Genomic DNA, 20,913 nt, shown 5'->3' on the forward strand with positions numbered 1-20,913 from the left:
GAAACACAAAGAATGTGAATTTTGTCCTTATATAAAGAAGATGTATTCCTTTGAGTTTACTCTTACATATGAAATCCTAGAGATTAATTTGATTTTTTTTAAACCATTGATAGTTGTCAAATTAAGTTAGCTTGGAGAAAGCAAAATTAATTTTGAATGAGTGAATGAAGGAAGGAATTTTAATGATGTCCACGAGACCAAGTGGCCTAAGAGATTCACAGCTCGAAAAACACACACTATTTTAGATTTCTCTCTAAATCAAGTCTTTTGTTATGAATCTTGACCAAGAAATTTGTAGTTTTGTGAAGCTTTACATCCTCAAACAATTTGACCAAATTGTTAGTTTCAAATTGCTTATGAATATCATGACAAGCTGCACACTATGATGACATATAATTTTGTTTCAACTACTCGTTTACTAAAAAATTTACAAATTCTTTCTTTCCACTCTTCCTTGGGGGTTATCTACCTGTTCGTTTCACATCTAAGACAACAAGACCGGATCCTAAGTTGAGCTATTATGACTTTACCCTTTCCATTGATTTGAGCTCTCACATAGACCTTTTCATCATCAGTCTACATGGGGTTGAATTCTTTTCAAGAAGAAAATATAATTATGACAACATTTCTTTTTAAGAAATAACATAGTAAAATCTATGTTAGATCTTCGATCATAAGAACTTAGACAATGAAATACTTATATATGTACATAAATGAAAAAGAAAAAGACACTTTTAACATCCACGGAAATAAGAATATCCTAAAGACAGAATGTACTGCTGCAGACTAAAATGTTAGGTTAATTGTTGATCAGTGTAAGAATGTGCTGCTCCAGCCTGCTATGTTTCCTAACTTTTGTATGACGCAACCCATTCCTGCAAATAGATTGCCGTGCATGCCACATAAATCATGTTAGTTGTAAACTAAAACGTGTTGACTGTATACTGAATTTAAAAGTTCATACCCCGCCAATTTAAATAGCAGCATTAGTGATTGCCCAAATTCTACCTGCGTTCACTAGAGTTGGGGAGGTGAGATTAAGTCCAGGGAGCTTCGATTCCATTCTACAGAGCTCGGAGTGCACATACACTGTTTCGTACATTATTTGTTAGAAAATTTGTGGAAGCATTTTCCTCTCAATAAATATAATAATATAAAGATAAGACACGTGAATATTGCCACGCAATTGTAAGGACGAGACGCATACTGGTAACTGTATGCATAAAGAACCGAGAAGCGGAGGGATCCTCTTTCAATCTGCAATACCTTATTTCTTTCTGCAACTGCACTATCTGGAAATACAAGAGAATGACAAGGGGGAATGTGCAGCTGAAGACGATTGAAAACCCCGTAAGGCGTCGGATTACTTTCTCGAAGCGCAAAGCAGGACTGCTGAAGAAAGCTAGCGACCTCGCCCTTCTCTGTGATGCTGAAGTCGCCGTCGGGAAATCTATAAGAATTTGGCAGCCCCAGGTAAGGAACCCTCATCTCCCCTCCCCAACGTGCGTCGATTAGCGGATTTTTTTTGTGGTCATTTAATGTTCGAATTTCATACTGCAATTTATTTTCAACGATTCACCGTTATAGATTTGTGGAAATAGAAAATTCATTCAACTAAATAAATACATTATATGTCAATGAACAATGAACACTACGAGTTTTGCTTCAATAAAGGAACAAACTTTCCTTCCTCTTTCATAGCCATAATTTAGGGCCACTCAATAATGACTAATGTGTGTAATGACGAAACAGAGAAAGTGAGTGTGTTAGGCTTTCAGACAAACGATAGCTTAGAAATTTTTCCTAAAACGTGGATGGCGCGGTGTTCGTCAAATCGAAATGCAATTTGCATTTTAGAGCTTTGTACCGCCAAATGACATGGCCCTCCTATACCAGCAACTTACATGTACCGCATAATGAAAAGCTGTAGATCACCATGATTGTGTCAACACGGAATGTTTAATTCACCATTAGCGCAACCTGCAAGTAGGTACCTCATATGCACTGAGAATGACCTTATTTAAAAAATAGGACTTAAGAAAGCGCAAGTTGTTCCATGACTTGTGAATTCTAGAAATCAGGTGTTCAGACGATCAATTTAGTAGCAGGGGTCAATTTTCGAATCTGTGTCCATTTATCTTAGAAATATATGCTCAATGTGACGATTTAGATATACCCCATTTATCAATAAGGGAAAACAAGTTTTGATGGTTCTTGAAACCCATCACAATCAAAAGATCATAAGATATACATTAAAGTGCAACAAAATCTAAAAGACAACAACCAAGTAAAGAACAACTGACAAGCAAAAAAGCCAGCAAACTAGAAACAGCTAACAAAAAACAGGACCGACAGAGATATATATCATTATTGACTAGCTAAGGCAAATATTTCTCTAAGAAAACCCACACGCTAAATGCAGGAATTGGGGCAAACAGATTAAAATAGGACATGGAAACCGAAAACAAATGAAATGCCCATAATCCCAACAAATTGAAGTAGAAGAGAATAATATCATTTTGCCTGAGAAATTTCTCAAATGATTTTTCTTTTCACACTAAGTCTAAATCATCATTGGGATAGAGCATGATTGAAATTGGAACATTATATTGTGAAATTGGAGTGTTTTAAAGAATTGACAGCATGTGAATTGAATGTACTTGTTGAGAAACTGCAATGCTGCTTCAATGATCATCTCCATATTATGTACTATAAAATTTTAAAAATAAAGACAGGTTTCAGTATAAAGCACGCGGATACGGTGAAAGGAATCCGAGTAAATGGGCAGTTGAGAAAGGAGTTATAACTTTTTTGTTCTTGGCTTTTTGTTTTTTGAGAAAGGAGAACTGATTGCTCTTGTGGAAGCAGAAGCATAAATTCAGAAAATTAAATATTGCAACATAAATTAGTTGCAAAGAAATAATGAAGAGAATTAAATGGAATAACAAAGTAATACATAAATGTTGATTTATCTAGTAAAATTTTGACAAAATGTCTTGGGTGTTCTTATTACTGGAAGAAAACAATTACAAACTCCATAGCTAGCTACTACTATCAGGTGTTGCTATCACTTTTACAATCTGAATTTGCAATTCATATCAACATCCTAACAATTGCTCTTGCAATTTACAATCCACACCAATTGCTTTTGCAATCTATAATTCATATTACAACACTGCCTTTGCCTCCAAGGCAACAAAGGTATATAGAATATCTGTAAATTGGAATCGGCATCGAACATAGAAATAACCTCCTTAATTCTATTAAAGAAATTAGGAATATTCCCATAAGGCATCCTTAGTTGCATTAATGAAATTAGGTAACTTTCCCACAAGGAAAAACTATTATTATAAATTTAAGACTAAATTAGAAATTTCTATCATCCTCTTTTGTTTCCATTATTAACAATTGTTGTCATTATCCAACAATTGCAACAAATAAAATAGCAAATAGGCACTAGCTTCATGAATGAAATACTTCATGTTTAGTTTACAATAGAGTAGCGTCTCAATGAGTTAGAACAAAGCTTCTGCAATCCATTGCATTGACGAAATAAATTTTGTGTGACACTTTGGGAGGAACTTATAAAGATTGTTGGAAAATGATAGCTGAATTGATATACCGGTGAATTGATAATTTGGGGGTAGGTAGAGTTTCAGTCTTTGGGTAATCAATCATCTCTTTTTTAATGATGTGCATAACAATTGGTATGTCAATTATTTATGTGGGTTTAAGGAGAAAATGGATGTGGACTATATTGTAGAATCAATTTGGAAAGAAGGATAAAATGAGGCGTTTCAAATTGGAGAATGAATTCGTTCATTTAAATCTCTTAGATTTTGATCATATTCAAGATTTTGATAAATCCCTTGGAGAACAAAGTTGTTCTCACCCTCTATATATTTATCTACATTTTCTTTTCTATTTCTCTCCTTCTTTGTAATGGAGCTTGATTATTTTGTTTATCTAGGGTTTTTTTAAAGTTATATTTGGATCTTAGTTTTTGATGAGGGGTATTAGATGGCTTGTTCCTACCACTTATATTGGGGAAATAGGGAGTGCATGTGTATGAGTGAGAGAGAGATACTGAGATAGAGATAGATAAGGTAAGATATTTGTTTAAATATAGAGAGAGAGGGGGGGGGGAGAGAAATAGAGAGATGAGAAGTATACAAACATGAGTGATAGGGAGACAAAGGGAGAGATATTTAGGGATAAATATAGATAGGGACATAGAAACATGGATTGGACATGTATAAGTGAGTGATATATATATATATATATATATATATATATATATATATATATATATATATATATATATATATATATATATATATATATAGAGAGAGAGAGAGAGAGAGAGAGAGAGAGAGAGAGAGAGAGAGAGAGAGAGAGAGATGCTTTCGTATTGTAAAACAAAAATACAAATTGCATGTCAACTATACAAATAAAACCCTAATGTGGTTGCCAAGGATGGGGACAATAAGTAAAAGGTATTTCATAATCAAGAGAATATAAAAAGATGTAACAATATAAAATTGATAAAGAATTGGTTATTCAAAGAGTTATAAATATAAAATTGAGATGTAGATATCATAAAAGTATATATCTATGAAACCCTAGAAGAAGACTAGGTTGAATAGGATTGGTTGGGCTCACTAATATACAAATAGGTCTAAAGAGGGACAAAGAGAGATATAAAGGTAGAAATATAAAATATATAGCTTGAGAGAGAAAGGAGGGGTGAAGAAAAAGATAGAAAGATGGGTCTAGAGATATATCTAAATAAGGACAAAGAGAGGGAGGGATGGAGCGAGAGATGGAGAAATAGGTCTAGATTTTAGGAGAGAGAGAGAGAGAATGAGATAGAGAGACGTAAAAAAAGGGACAAAGAGAGATATGATAATTCATATCAATTTATTAATCTCGTTAGAACAAGGCCTATATTTTTAATTATTGGTTATTCATCTAATGTTTTAAGTATTTAGAGATTATTATTATTAAAGAAATAATTAATTTTTGGTGCATAATATAGAAATAATATCAACCCTATTGTGTAGAGCTTTGAATCACCTTTGCAATGCCTATAAAAATCATAATTTTGATAAGAAACTAAAAATTTAATATGCCCATTTTATTGAAGTATGTTTTATAAGAATTTTAAAGAAGGATATCTATTTTTGAAAAATAAAATAGATACACCTTTTGAAAAACACAAAATTAATAAAAAGAACTCTAAGTAACAGATATCCATTTTTCTGATAGAATTTTTTCTGTTGATTTTTGCGTCGAGAAAGCTTCGGAATTAAAGTTGACAGTATCAAGCCTAAAAGGCCAACATTTCTAACATATTAAGAGGTTTAATCCTCTTTTTAATACTTCACCCAAGTCATAATGACAACTTTTTCTTATCTGATTTTGATGAAAGAAACTAGGTTTATTCATAAATTGTTAGAATTCTACCAATATAAGTGTAATGTATGGAAAATTAGGAATAGGGGTTCTACTAAGTAAACCCACTAAATAGCCCTATTTTCCAAACTCCATTGAAAGAGGGTTGAGCCCAATAGATCTAGGCTCGATCCCAATAGGAAAGAGAATAAAATTTTGATTGGATTCAGTTGATTAGGGTAAAATGAGGGGTTATTGAAGTTATGTAACAAAAATAGTAAGCTACTGATGTCCCAGAAAGCCACCAACTAAGATCTAGGTAAAAGGAGATGTTTAGAACTTGTCCTCAGAAGTTCAACCTAATTTTTGGGGACCAAGTAGCTCAAATCCGCCCTGGTCTACTCAATTTTCAGTTGTTGAAAGATGACCTATTCATCACTGTTGACTCTATCAGATTTCCTGAGTACACCTCCACACCTGTTTCCTGCACACAGAAAGAAAGGGAAAGATGTTGGGGATAGGGGTTTGCCTTAGGTTGAACCTTGGTTTTGGAATTCACCATGAATGCAATAATGCAAAATATTAAGGAGATATACCTCAGATCTGCAATTGTTGATGATGATAATGCTCTTTGAATGTAATCATAAATGTTGAATGTAATGGCATGACAAACATATGGACATCAAAAACCCTAATCACTCACACATGCTTGCATGAAGATTCACACAAATTTGCTCCACTATGCTTAAATGATGAATATGAACCTTGAATCTCTGAAGATGCTTGATGATGAATGCTTAAATGATTAGGATTGAGATCGCAAGGAGATATAAGACATCAACCCCCAACCTTAGGATATTAACTCACACAATCTTATTGAAGGACACACAACAAGACAACGACAATTTAAGGAAAACAAATACAAACAAAGACAAAAGACATAGAACAAAAGACACAAAAAGGCTCCAAGTCAACTAGTTGATGAGACCTCGATATTAAAAATATCTCAGCCACTAATATCATTCTCGGAATGCTATCACAAGAACACAAGTGATGTTGGCATTGTGCTGTCATTGATGTCAACCGGTATGCAAGTTGATGTTATCGGTATGCAAATAGAGTATTGAAGATTGTTGGCATGCTAATGTCAACTAGTAAGTATGTCAACCGGTAAGAAAGAAAAGAGATAAAATGAAGGACCTAGATAACAAGATGAAAGGATGTGAAGTGTTTGCCACTTTAGAAAAATGGTTGAGGACTATCACCGGTAAATGATAACATGTCGTAACCGACAGGATAGAAAAGTGCACGATATGAAGGTTAGCTAGTTGGTGTATACTGGTAGTATGTTTGATCAATAACCGGGTTTGAACCAACATAATCAAGTGAGTTGGATGTTGACATAGATGTCATGTGGACTCCAGGTGGCGAACATGCAGTGGTAGGTGAATGGTGCATCGACAAGGTAGTTGCCGATTACGTCGATATTAAATGAAGACTGCGGAAATCACAGATCGATTGCAAAGGATTGCGGCTCAAAGTAGATCGAAAGGCAAAGATTTTTTTTTGGTGTTATGATCGAAGAAGGACATCTGATCGTCTTGTTGATCTGGAGAAGGAAAAAACTAGATCATTAAAATAATCAACAAAATCAAGGCTGATGAACATGATCTAGTTTGCTAAATATAGTGAACGTGTATTAGAAGGATAAAAAATAGCAGTGATGTTTGATTTGTTGCAGGTTGTCAATCCAAGAAATAAGATCTGATTTGATTTGATACGGACTGAGTATGTGAAGAAAACCCTAGGTGCGTAAAGTTTGAACTTTATTTTGACAGGAAAGCATGTGTATAAATATGCAGATCAAAGACTTAAGCAGATGGGATGAGTGATGAGAACGTGTGATCATGCCAAATGAGAGTTGATCAGTCTACGTGTTGATAGAAATATATTGAAGTGACTAAGTGTTAGAAGAAGAACTGACAATAAGAGTTTAAACTGGCAAGGTTTAAGGTAACCGGTAAACTGTTACAGAGCATAATAGTCTATCAAACCAACAGAGATTGAACCAATAAGGTACCTGCCGAGAGTGAAGGAGAGCAGAGAGAGTGTGAGAGGAGATCTAGCTAGGCAGAAGTTGAGTTAAAGAGCATCCAAACAAAGAGAACTGAGATCCGATAGAGAAGAAGTAGTGTGACAGAAAATAGTTCAACCAGCAGAGTGAATAGTTTGCAACGGTTGCATAACTCATTTGTAACAAGGTGCTAATAATTATATTAATTTTATATCTCATTGTATTTCACTGAGTGGGTGCTCAGTGTAGGGGTTGGTGCTCCTTGAGTTGGTGCTCAAAATAGATCAGGGTTGGTCCCCTAAACATTGTAAAATTGCTATTTCATTGTGAGGCTGGATTGGAGTAGTAGATCTCCAGCAGCATTTCTCACCGAGGTTTTTCCCACATTGGGTTTTCCTTGTATATCCAGTGTTGTGTGATGAGATCGTGTGTGTGATTGCTTGTTAGTGTTTTCATTATTCTACTGACTGCACACACTATTTGAAATTATTTATAATCATTGATTCACCCCCCTCTCAGTGATATCTTGTGTTCTACAATTGGTATCAAAGCCTTAGGTTCCCTGTTTGTCAAATCTTTCTCTGGCTTGGGTAGATTCTGGTTTAAGAATACAATGGCAAGGAATGAATCCTCTTCCTCCAAAGCTCCCATATTTGATGGTGCCAACTATGCGTTCTGGAACAGAAGAATAGAAACCTATCTATCTTCTCTAGGTTTTGATGTTTGGATGTCTGTGAAAAATGGGTATATTGTCCTTAATGCTCCCCCTATAGATCTAGATGCTAAGAAGGAGTACGAAAATAATGCCAAGGCCAAGCATGCTATTCTCAGTGGAATTTTTTATAATGAGTTTGTTAAGGTTATACATTGCTCATCTGCCAAAGAAACTTGGGATAAGTTAAAGAGATTATTTGAAGGAGATGTTAAGGTCAAGGAAGCTAAATTGCAAACACTAAGAGCTCAACTTGAAGGCTTGAAAATGAAAGATGAAGACAAGATTGATGAATATCTTTAAAGAATTGATGAAATGGTGAATACTATTAGGGGACTTGGAGAGGATATATCTGATGAAGTTATTGTCAAAAAGGTACTTAGATCACTCACATCTAAGTATGATACAAAGGTCTCTACAATAGAAGAAGCCAAGGATTTGAAAACCTTTTCAATGGATGAGTTATTTCAGTCCCTAATTGCTTATGAGATGAGAACAACCGGTGAAGAAACTTCAAGAAAAGAGGTTGCTTTCAATTTCATCAAAAAAGGCAAGGAAGAAATTGCTCATGGAGAAATTAGTGAAGACTCGGATATAGTGGTAGGAAACTTTATAAGGAAGCCTAAAAGAGGATCTGGTAAGTACAAAGGAAAATTGCCTTTCAAATGTTTTAACTGTGGAAAAATAGGACACTTTGCTTCAAAATGTCCCTATGGTAAGAATGTTGGAGAGGAGAAACAAAGCACCAGTGGACCTTCGGGTAAGGATAAAAAGAAGAAAGCCTACCGATAAGAAAGAAGCTACCGGAAGTAGAACAACCTATATACTTTTGAAGATGATGCTATAGACGAAGAAAGTGCCTCAGAAGATGACTGCTCTAAGGATGAAAGAGAAACTAATCTCTTTATGGCACATGATGAACCAGTTGATGGACCTAATGTAGATGAAGACATTGAAGCTGAAGTGGACTTGGAAGGTGAGCTCATAAGTGCTCTTGAGGAGTTGAGAGAAATAAGAAGGGAACTCAAGAAGTGTAAGTATGCTGCTGTAGAAGAACAAGATCATTTAGAGAAATTTGTGGACAAGTCCAAGAAAATAATTTCTGATCTGAAACTCCAATTGGAAGAAGCTAAAAGGATATGTGAAGTTACATCCTCTGGTTTGATAAAGAAGGAGAAGGAGCATCAGAATCTTGAAGAAGAAATTGTAAGGATTAGAAAGGAGCTTGAAAAGAGCAAGAATGTATTAAAGATGAAAAGTAAATATAAAAGCAACATTAAAGCCTTGGACAAGATGTTGAGTAATCAGAAGCACTCAAAAGATACCAGAGGTATAGGATTTGAAGAGGGACAGAGTTTGAACAACAAAGACACACCAAGCAAGGAGATAGAGTTTACTTCTTCAAGTGAAAGTAAAGAAAACAAACCTTTACATTCAACAAAACTATTAAGAAGAAGACCTATGCTGAAGGTACAAGAAATAAGCTTGTGAACCAGAATGCTCAAACCTTGAACTGGAAGGGTCACTCATTGTACCAGAATGTAGATCCTAAACGCAAGGCCAAGGTTGATAATGAAGGGTTCACTAAAGTCAATAACGTGAGAAGACACCTGGTGAGACAAAGGTTTGCTGGTCCAAAGAGACAAGAGAGGTATGTACCCAAATTCCATGGTTACTGTTACTGGTGTAATAAGTTTGGACATAGAATTGTTTATTGTAGTCTGATGCATAAGCCCCCTACTAGTTTTGAAAGTAGAAATCTGTTTGGTACACTCTGTGAAATGAATGTTATTTGTTATCAGTGTAATGGGTTTGGTCATAGGAGTTATGAATGTAGGAGAAGTATGCCAATGTCCTACATTAATTTTTTAAATTCATCATTTAATGCAAATATAAAATTCTATCATTGTAAAATTTTTGGTCACATTGCAAAACACTGCAAGCTCAACATATCTAAGCAAAAGATGGGAGTACCGGGTCAGAAACTGGAAGTGAAACCGGTGTAGAAAGGTGTTGCAGGAAAGGAGAAGGAAGCCAAACAGTTTTGGGTAGAAAAGCATAAGAATAAGGCTGAGTCAAGTCTGATTGTCCAGACTGTCCTACATGCAGAAAGAAGAAATCTATGGGTAGTTGACAGTGGCTGTTTCAATCACATGACCGAAGACAAAAAATAAGTTCATCAAGTTTGAAGATTGGAATGGAGGTTCAGTGAGGTTTGGAGACAACTCTTCCATCAAGATAAAAGGAAAAGGTACTTTGAACATAGACGACAAATTAAAATCACATAATGTATACTATGTGGAAAATCTAAAATATAATTTACTAAGTGTGAGTCAGATGTGTGATAAAGGATACAAAATTCACTTTTGACTCTATCGGTTGTTAGATAAGGAAGGAGAGTACCAGACAGATTATTGCAGAAGGAAAAAGGACAGATAGAAATGTGTGCAATCTGAAGGAATGCTTTGATTCCCAATGCATGATGGGACAAGTGGATGAGAGATGGCTATGGTACATAAGATTAGGCCACATAAAAATTGACAATTTGGTCAAAGTAAGCAAGAAAGGCTATGTGAGAAATATATCGTAGATCACCAAACTGACAAGCACCTTTTGTGATGAATGTCTAAGAGGTAATAAAACTAAGGTAACCTTCAAGACCAAAAGAAATAATACCTTAAGGCCCATAGAACTGGTGCAGTTCCTCAAGGCCCATAGAACTGGTGCATACTGATCTGTATGGACCAATCAGAACAAGAGCTTTAGCCAGTGAAAGATACTTCATGCTATTCATTGATGATTTTTGAAGAATGACATGGGTAACCTTTCTACATGACAAATCACAAGCATGAAAGGTTCAAAATCTTTCAAAAAATGGTTGAGAAGGAAAGTGGGTGCAAGATGAAGTGTCTGAGATCTGATCGGGGTGGTGAGTTCACATCAAATGCATTTGAAGACTACTGTGAGAGACATGGAATCAAAAGACAATATTCAACCCTAAGGACACAACAACAAAATGATGTTGTAGAAAGGAAAAACCAGACTGTCAAGGAGATGGCAAGAACAATGTTAAATGAGGCAAACACACCAGATATATACTAGAAGGAAGCAGTTCATACTGTTGTATATACATTGAACTGGGTTTAGCTGAGAGTAAATAGCAGAATGACTCCTTATAAATTGTGGTATGACCGGAAGCCATCAGTAAAACACTTCAAAGTGTTTGGAAGTAAATGCTTCATCAAGAGAGATGAAGATGGTTTAGGTGGTTTTGATTCTAGGAGTGACAAAGATATTTTCTTGGGCTACTCAACTCACAACAAGGCCTATAGATGCTACAAATAAAGACTGAGAAGAGTTGTTGAGAGTGTGCATCTAAGAGTTGATGAAGAGTGGCATAACGGAAGATAAACATAAGTAAACCGATATGATCACTCATGTGATGATGATGAAGTGCAGTCAGAAAGTGAATAGGAAGAGGCACCCAACAAGACCCCAAGTAGATATGTACAGAAAAATCACCCAGAAGAGAAGATTATAGGAAATAAAAATGATGGTGTGCAGACTAGAAGAAGACTTGCACAAAGCAATGAACAAGTGAAGTTTTGCCTCATGACTGAAATGGAACCCAAAACATTTAATGAGGCCAACAAAAGTGAGAAATGGATGGGTGCAATATAAGAAGAGTTGCACCAGATTGAAAAGAACAAGACTTGGGAGTTAGGTCCTAGACCGATAGATAAGAATGTCACTGGTACTAAATGGGTCTACCATAATAAGATGAATGAAAAAGATAAGACTGTCAGGCATAAAGCAAGATTAGTGTGCAAAGGCTATTATCAAATAGAAGGAATCAATTTTCAAGAAACATTTGCACTGGTTGTAAGACTTGAGGCTATTAGAATGTTCTTAGCATTATTTGCCTACAAAGGATACAAGGTATATCAAATGGATGTTAAATCTACCTTCTTGAATGGTAATTTGGAAGAAGAAGTCTACATAAAACAATCGAAAGGTTTTCTGTTGCCCGATGATAAAACTTTTGTGTTTTGATTGAAAAAGGCATTGTATGGTTTGAAGCAGGCTCCAAGAGCATGGTATTCAAGGTTAGATAAGTATCTTCGGGAGCAAGGTTTCAGGAAGGGAAATGCAAATAGTTATTTGCACATCAAAGCAAATGGACATCACATGATTATTGTTGTTGTGTATGTGGACGATATAATATTTGGAGGCAACAAGGATACCTTGTGTAAAGATTTTATTGATCAGATGTAGTCAGAGTTTGAAATGCCAATGCTTGGAGAGCTATCATATTTTCTAAGTTTGCAAATTTCACAACAAGATAAAGAAATATTTATCTCTCAAATCAATAATGCCAGAGATATGTTGGAGAAGTTTCAGATGGAGGACATCAAACTAGTTAGTACCCTCATGGTGACCAAATGCAAGTTGAACAAAGTTGATGAGTCATCGGAAGTGGATGAGAACCTGTATAGATACATGATTGGTAGTTTGTTATATCCAACTGCCTCAAGACTGGACATAGTGCAGGCAATATGCATGGTGGGAAGATTTTAAGCTACACCTAAACAGTCACAAAGAAGGATAAGCTCAAGGAGGAAAACATACAAGTCATCTCAGTGATTTTGGATCACTAATTCTTTACAGAAGGTTGATCCCTTAACTTACTCCATTCTGAGGAGTCCATCAAACAAGTTGAAAAAGATGGTGAAAAGGCCAAAGCTATAGATTCTTGGGTAGATCAACTGGTAGATCAAAGTGTTCAAGTGGAGAAGAAAGCCTTACTAGTGTTGGGCAATGTAAGGGCAACAAAGATAAAAGTCAATCAAACTTTAGAAGCTTTTAATCAAAGTCTGGATTCTATAGAAAGAGATTTGAAAATTTGGCATGAAATGGATCAATTCAAATTGGAAATCTTGTGCAATCACATTGTGATACACAATAGACAATAAGTATATTGATTATGAAGAGCTTTTGATCAATAGGTCATTAGTTGTCAAGGACTTGCTTAAAGATATTGAAGTTGTTTTGAAATGAGTACTGAAGTGGAGAAAGATCTTATCTCTAATTTTGAGAAAATGTCTTGTAAGATGGTAGGTCAGAATGAAGAGTTGCTTCTTGAGAACATGATATTTTCTAAGTTGGTGTCAAAGCTTCATCAAGAACTTGAATCAGAATGGTTTTCAATGGCTTCAATCAATATGTTCATGAATTTTCAAGATTTCCTTGATAAGATGCAAATTGTTCCTGAAGAGCATAGAAGAGCGATAGCGAGATATTTTGATTTCATCATCAAAATTGTTGTTGTTGCAAGGAATGCAATAGGTCCAGATCCTAATGAATATCATGAATCAATCAACAAGTTTCAAGCTTTCATTGCCAAAAATGGATAAGAGAAATAAGTGTCTCCTAACATTTAAATCATGAATTTTTTTTATGTATCTTCATTTTGACAAATTACATGCCTTATCAAAACTTGTAATTATAGGTACTCTCATTATGTGCAATCTTTTAACTTATAATTATATGTAAACAAATTACAAGTTGAAACACAATAGGACAATAATTTGGAATAAGTCATAGTTAGTTGTGGAATACGTCTTAATTAGTTGGACTTAGCCCACTTTTTGCTCTCAGCCCCTCTCCTATATATATTGGATGGTGGTCTATGTAGTTTTTATATTTTTATCAGGCAAGAAAACTCTATAGAAATTTACAGCTATAAAGACTTTGTGTTTTATACTTATAAATTGAGTTCTCAAGCAATACAAAGAAGGCATTTAAGTTCTAAACTTTGTGTTCAGACCTTGTTCATTGTGTTCTTATGTCATAGTGGTGTACTTATTTGTATGTATTTGAAATTCTGGTGAGGTTGTTGAAAAGAGCTTTGATCTAATTTATTGTAGACTTTGTGATACAACTATGGAGGACTAAATTATAATACCTAAGTGTTCATAATAGAGAGGGGTTATAAGAATTTCTTATTATAGTTGTTCCTAATTATAGCAGCCTAGAGGTGCACCATATAAACAAACTTTGAGCTTTTGTAAGTTGTAGATTGTTATCATACTAAAAATTATAGAACGTAAATAGGGCAATAGAAAAGTGAAGACTTTGAGATTTGCTTCTATATTCTCGTCCCTGGAAAGTGACAAAAGACTTTGGGCGTTCACAAAAACTTCACTTCCTTTTCGTATAAGTGTCTTTGTAATTGTTAAAGTTTCTTAAGTTGTTGTATTTATTTCTTAATTGCAATTTATTTTCTAAAAAGAGAAAAGAAAATCGTATTTTCTGAAGAAAGAGAAAAGGATGTTGTCCCACCCAAGTTAGATTACTACTTAGATATCATAGTTAATTTGTAATAGTAGGAAAGGGGGAGCCTTCCATTAAAATTAGGAGAGTTTTTAACTCAAGCTATGGTTGAAAAAACAATTTTGCACGCCTCCCTAGGTGTACAAAATTTTCAACCAATAGACTCTATTTGGGGCCATACAAATATTTCTTCAATTTACAAACCAAATTACTTTTACGTTTTACCATATAGTGCTCTATTTGTTTCATATAAATATCCTCCTCAAAATCACCATGAAGGAAAACACTTTTCACATGCATTTTCTAAACCTCTTAATCATACGTAGCAGCAATAGAAAGCAAAAATCTAATGGATGTTATTTTTTGCAACATGAGAAAATATCTCACTATTATCAACATCCTCGACTTGGGGGTAGTCTTTTGCAACCAACCTTTCTTTATACTTCTCAATACCTCTAGTTGAACCAATATTTTTCTTGAACACCTATTTACAACCAATATGTTTAAATCCTTCAGGAAATGGTACAAGATGCCATGTATCATTCTTTTTCAAAGCTATCATTTCTTCTTCCATAGAAATCTTCCAAGATTCAACATCATTCATGCCTAATGCCTCTTCTACATATCTAGGTTCATTGATATTAGTATTCAAGAAAAGAAAACATCTCCAATCATTAGGCGAATGCCTTTCAGGTGTTTCTCTATGTATTATAGACTTTTGAACAAGCTAAGTTGGAGGTTCTTCCTCCTTTTCAAAAGATTTAGAGTTAGATGAGCTTTCCTCAACCTCTTTCCTAGCCTTGATTCAATTCTTTTAGAAGTAGAAGGAAATTGAATGACATTTTCCTTTGTAGTCTATTCTGACTCCAATGTAACAAAAGGAGGCTTCATTGCTCCTCTTCAAACCACTTTTGAAACATAATTTTGTCAAGTAGTTGCTTTTTCACATTATTACCATCATATTTTAGTCATTCATATCACCCTATGATTTTTTCCTACATTAAGTTACTCCAAGTTTCACCCATCAATATAACATTAATATTTCTTTATGTAAAAATGTATAGAGAAAACCAATATATTCTTCACTCCTTAACATGATTTTCTTTCCCTAAAAAAATCAAATCCATTTCCTTTACAATATTGAATTGAACCAAATCATCAAGGATGAATATGAATTCAAAAAGATTACAAATCCCCACCAAGGACTACAACATGTTGTAGTAAATGAATTGGGAAAGGATCATGCATCAATAATAATAAGTACTTTAGACTATCCTACCAACCATATTTCACTACACTGCCAGTTTTCAATATTATGCTACCTTAGTTTCTTCCTATTTATATGATGTGAGTTTCTTCGAAATCATACTTTTGTTTTCAAATGTTGTCATTGATGTCAATTGGGAAGTCAACTAGGTCACTTACATGTTGCAGAAGAAAGTTGTAGAGGTGATAATGTGTTGATTTCATGTGCTCTAGGGTTGAAAACATGTTCTAAATATGCCTCATTATTTACTGATTCATAAGGTTTGAGTCATGAAGGACACAGGTTGAAATATATTGAAAATCCTCATGGTTGACAGTTTTCAATGAGACATGTTTTTATCTCATTGACATAGATCTTTTCGCTAAGACCTCTTCTATCTCCTATCGGGCTTCATTGTTATACTGATATGCATTCTTTTAGAGTGATTGTATTTTGGTCTTGTTGATATAGCCTTGTTTCGGTGTGAGATGGCAGTTAGACAAGATAAATTTTGTCTCTTATCGACACCTTGATATCCTGGCAAACTAGCTTTTCGGTGTGACCATAGACCTATCTTACCGATCTGGTGAGATAGGGTTTCGTGTGGGTCCTAGCCAAGTCTCTTATTGGCCTATTGCGTACGACTAAAAAAGTGGAAGTGTATCGCTTTTGTTCCTAAATTTTTGTTTCTCTCGATCCTCTGATCTTCGATGTGGACCCCACCAAGCATCTCATGTCTTATGTCGTGTGATCGCATCCGATTGAAAAAATTGAAGTCATTTTATTCTCAGTTCTGATTTATGACTGATTTTTGATCTCCGATAGCGAACCCTTGGACCCACCTCTATCTGAGATTCCACGTGGCAATAGACTTATGGTCCTATCAAGCAATGACCTATTCTTGTGGGGCCTGTCTTCTATTCAGTGAGATCCTCCATTTCGATATGACTATGTTCGACGTATGAAGACCCTTTGTGGTACACCTAAATATGTTCTCTTTGATGTGATTGGTGTTGTGTCTTACTGACACAGTCTTGTCTTTTGGTGTAACATGGCACTTCGATAAGATGATAACCTCCCCATGCAGAACCTTGTAGACACAATGACAAGATCCTTCTTCAGTATGACCTCGACTGTGTCTTGTCGATAGTGTTCTTCTTTCGGTGTGACAAATGCTTTCGCCAAGAATCAAAATAATTCTTGAAGACTTGTCTAAACTATAGCGATAGGGTTTTAGGTCACTGTGATCGTTAAACAGGTCTTGTCAATAAAATCCTTCTCGTGGGTTTTGACTATTTCAGATGTTTTTGTCAACATGATGGTAGCTTGGTAGACACAAAAGTTCACGTGGTAGTTGACCGACACTGACTGGGCGACTTGGATGATAGATTTGAAGACATGTGACATTACAGTTGGTAGAAAGGTGAATTAGACATGCAAAAGACATAATTGCAGAGATGGTGGATCTTTAATGAGGTAGTTATCTATCTGATTAGAATAGGTCGACAAGGGATGGAGAATGCATTAATGGCGACCATGTTGCAAACTATTTTTATGGCTCAACGAAGGATATTAGATCTCATTGGGTAGATGAAGATTACCAAAGCTAGTAATCTAAACATAGAGAATGATCTGAAGACAGAAAAGAAGGAATTAATATGGGCGGCAATCTCGGTACAAAGGATAAAAACATTTTTCAATGAAGATCTCCAAGATGACCAAAAAATAAATTAAATATTTGAATTCTACTTGGAGGGAAAATGCTTTTGCTGATTGAATAGAGAGGGAGTTGATGAGATTTGATAGGGGTAGTTGAGTAGAGCTAGCTAAGACCGAGGTGCTTGCAGAATCAACAGATGAGAAGGGCATTTAGATAGTAAGTTGTTGTAGTGAAGAGAAGAGAATTTAGTAAAGAGAGAGAGAGAGTGCATTCAATAGAGATAGAGTATTAAGAAGACCAAAAAGAAGAAGAATAGAGGATAGAGAAGGAAAAAGAGAAGACTTCAAGCAGAGTGATTGAAAACTATAACAAGAAGAAGACTAATTTGCAAAGACAAGAAGGCAAAGACGAAGCATCAGAGAGATGTCTTTTCAAAGAAGCAGTAAGCAAACACTATTATGATTCTTAGGGTTACGAAACACATTTATAACAAGGATTTCCATTGTATTATAAAATATTAAATCATTGTAATTCTTTGAGTGGGTGCACAGAGCAAGGGTAGGTGCTTCTTGAGTAGGTGCTCTAAATTTTTCAGGGGTTGGTTCTCCTTGGGTTAGTACCCTAAAACATATTGTAATCAGATTATCTATTGTGAGGCTGGATTGGAGCAGTAGACTCCAACAACTATTCTCACCGAGGTTTTTCTCACATTGGGTTTTCCTCATAAATCATTATGTTTTGTGATCTTCTCTTGTGTGTGTGTATGCTTCTAATCTATTTGTGTTATGAGTGTTTGCACTCTTTGGTTTAATTTTTTTAGAATACCATTGATTCACCTCCCCCTCTCAATGATCGCTTATGTTCTTCAATTGGTATCATATCCCTAGGTGCCCTTATAGAAAGATTTCTTCAGCTTGGGTAGGTCCTGATTTGATCATAATGGCTGGGAATGATTCCTCCTCTGCTAAGTTTCCCATGTTTGATTGTACCAACTATGCCTTTTGGAGTAAAAAGATGGAAACCTACTTATACTCTCTTGGATATGATGTATGGATGTCTATGAAGAACGACTACACTTTCCTTGCTACTCCTCCTACCAACCCTGATGCCAAGAAATAATATGAATACAATGCCAAAGAAAAATATGCTATTCTTAGTGGTTTATCAGACATAGAGTTTGTCAAAGTTATGCACTGCATATCAGCTAAAGAGACTTGGGATAAGCTACAAAGGATATATGAAGGAGATGTCAAGGTGGAAGAAGCCAAACTACATAATCTAAGAGATCAATTTGAAAGTATAAAAATGAGAGGATAATATAGTTGATCATCTACAAAGGGTAGATGAAACTATCAATGTAGTAAGAGGACTAGGAGAAGATGTACCAGACGAAGTCATTGTCAAGAAGGTGTTAAGATCACTCACCTCTAAATACGACACAAAGGAATTTGCAATTGACGAAGCTAAGGATTTGAAAGCCTTCGCTATGGATGACTTATTTGGTTCTCTATCGGTCTATAAAATGCGAATATATGGTGTTGAATCTTCTAAAAGAGAGGCTACTTTCAATAGCACAAAGAAAGGAAAAGAAGAATCTATCAATGTGGAAGAAGATGACTCAAATGTTGTTGAAGCTAACTTTGTTAGAAAATTGAAGAAAGGGTTAGGCAAGTATAGAGGAAATCCTTTGACTGTGGTAAAATAGGACATTTTGCTGCTAAGTGTCCCTATAAGAAGAAGGAAGATAATGATGTGGAAGGAGTTAAAGACAAAAGTAAAAAATATATATATACTTAAGAGAAGGAATTTTAGAAAGAACAACGACCTCTACAGTATTGAAAGTGATGCTACTGATGAAGAAACTGAATTAGAAGTGGGCTGCAGTGAGATTGAAAGAGAAGTGAATATTTTCATGGCACAAGGAGAATTAGATAAAGAACAAGCATCAAGGAAAGATTGTAGTTCTCAATTTGAAAATCATTGCTCACTTGACAGTGATGAGTAATTTGAAGTTGATGTTGAAGAATACTTTGAAGGAGAGCTCATTTGTGCCCTTGAAGAATTTGACAAAGTAAGGAAAGAATATCAAAAATATAAGAGGTCACGCTTAAAGGAGCATGGTCTGTTATGAAAGACTATAGATGAATAAAATGTCAATAGGGCTACCTTAACTACTGAGTTGGAAGAAGCCAAAAGAATATATGAAGTGACAAAATCATATTTGGATGCCAAGGAGAAGGAGTGTCTCAAGTTGGAACAAGAAATTGTGAATCTTAGAAATGAACTTCAGAAGTGCAAAGATAATCTCAAGGTAAGAATTAAGAATGAGGGCAACACAAATGCACTAGATGCAATGTTGAAAAAACATAAGCAATCAAAGGATTAATTTGGCATTGGTTATGAGATTGGTCAATGCTCTATGTGAGGCCCTACCCCGACTCAGTTTGATTTTTTCAGTTATTTTCATATTGAGACTATTATGGATGCTTTATTTTATGCTTTATGGATTTAGAACCTATATGATTCCATGATTTGGATCACATTGACGTATATTGATGCTTCATTTTATACATTATGATAATGAAACTTTATATGTTGCTAGAATAGAATTACTTTGAAATGGTGAATGTCATTATTGGAATTGCAGGACTTCATTTTGATGATAGAAAAATGATGCTTATTTTATGAATGGTTCAATTTTGAGAATTATGATAATTGCTTATGTGGAATCGAATTTGAATGAATGGGATATTGAATTATTATTGTCAAATGTATGAGTGGTTGATGTGCAATGAAATCTATGTATTTAATTATGTATAATTGTGATTATTTGGAATTACTAATGTGTTAATTGAGATGCGCAAGAAAATTATCCATGTGACCATGGAATAAATATGGAGAACCAAACCTAGACCAATGTACGTTTGTTAAGTCAGGGGTTGTCTATTTGGAGAGACAACACCCTGTTTGTAATGTATTTTATTTGTGAGAGTAAATTATGCATGTGTGTTAATTTGATTTTATTTAATTGTGTAAACCTACAAGAGACAAATTCCATGTGTGATTTTTATATTGTATTTTATTGTGTCACTTGACACATGTGCTGATTAGTGTCATTGATTTTGACTTGTCTCTTGGAGGGAGTTTTGTTTCTACCAAAGCCATTCAAACAAAAGAGTGTGGTCCCAAATTTGCCTTGGGTAGGGAGTCTTGGGAGTGGTCAACTCAGGTTTGACCCGTAGGTTAACTTCAGTTGGGTTTCTAAGGGGTCAAATGGACTCCTAGGGTCAGTTTTAGGGCTTTTCCAAAGGTCCAAAGGGTATACCTATGGGTTAGGGGTATTTTGAAACATGTGACTACTCCCATGTGACTGTTTAGTCACCTCACAAAGTGGTTTTCCCAAGGTGAGCGAAAATTCAACTTAGAAGGTTCCTTCTAGGATAGACAACCTTCCCTTTTGATGTCAAACTCTCTTCCCCATCCTCTCTCACCTT

At 35.1% G+C, this 20,913-nt stretch overlaps 1 protein-coding gene across 1 annotated transcript in view; it reads left to right on the forward strand.

Moving 5' to 3' along the window:
- Positions 1-1,213: 1,213 nt before the first annotated feature.
- LOC131078171 (MADS-box transcription factor 23) overlaps positions 1,214-20,913 on the forward strand; it is a 174,679-nt gene continuing 154,979 nt past the window's right edge. The window contains exon 1 of the mRNA XM_059221572.1: positions 1,214-1,473. Within this exon, the coding sequence (XP_059077555.1) occupies positions 1,309-1,473 (165 nt within the window). The 5' untranslated portion in view covers positions 1,214-1,308. The remainder of the gene's footprint in view (positions 1,474-20,913) is intronic.

Source organism: Cryptomeria japonica, chromosome 5 (genome assembly GCF_030272615.1).
Source record: "Cryptomeria japonica chromosome 5, Sugi_1.0, whole genome shotgun sequence".
Classification (NCBI taxonomy): domain Eukaryota; kingdom Viridiplantae; phylum Streptophyta; class Pinopsida; order Cupressales; family Cupressaceae; genus Cryptomeria; species Cryptomeria japonica.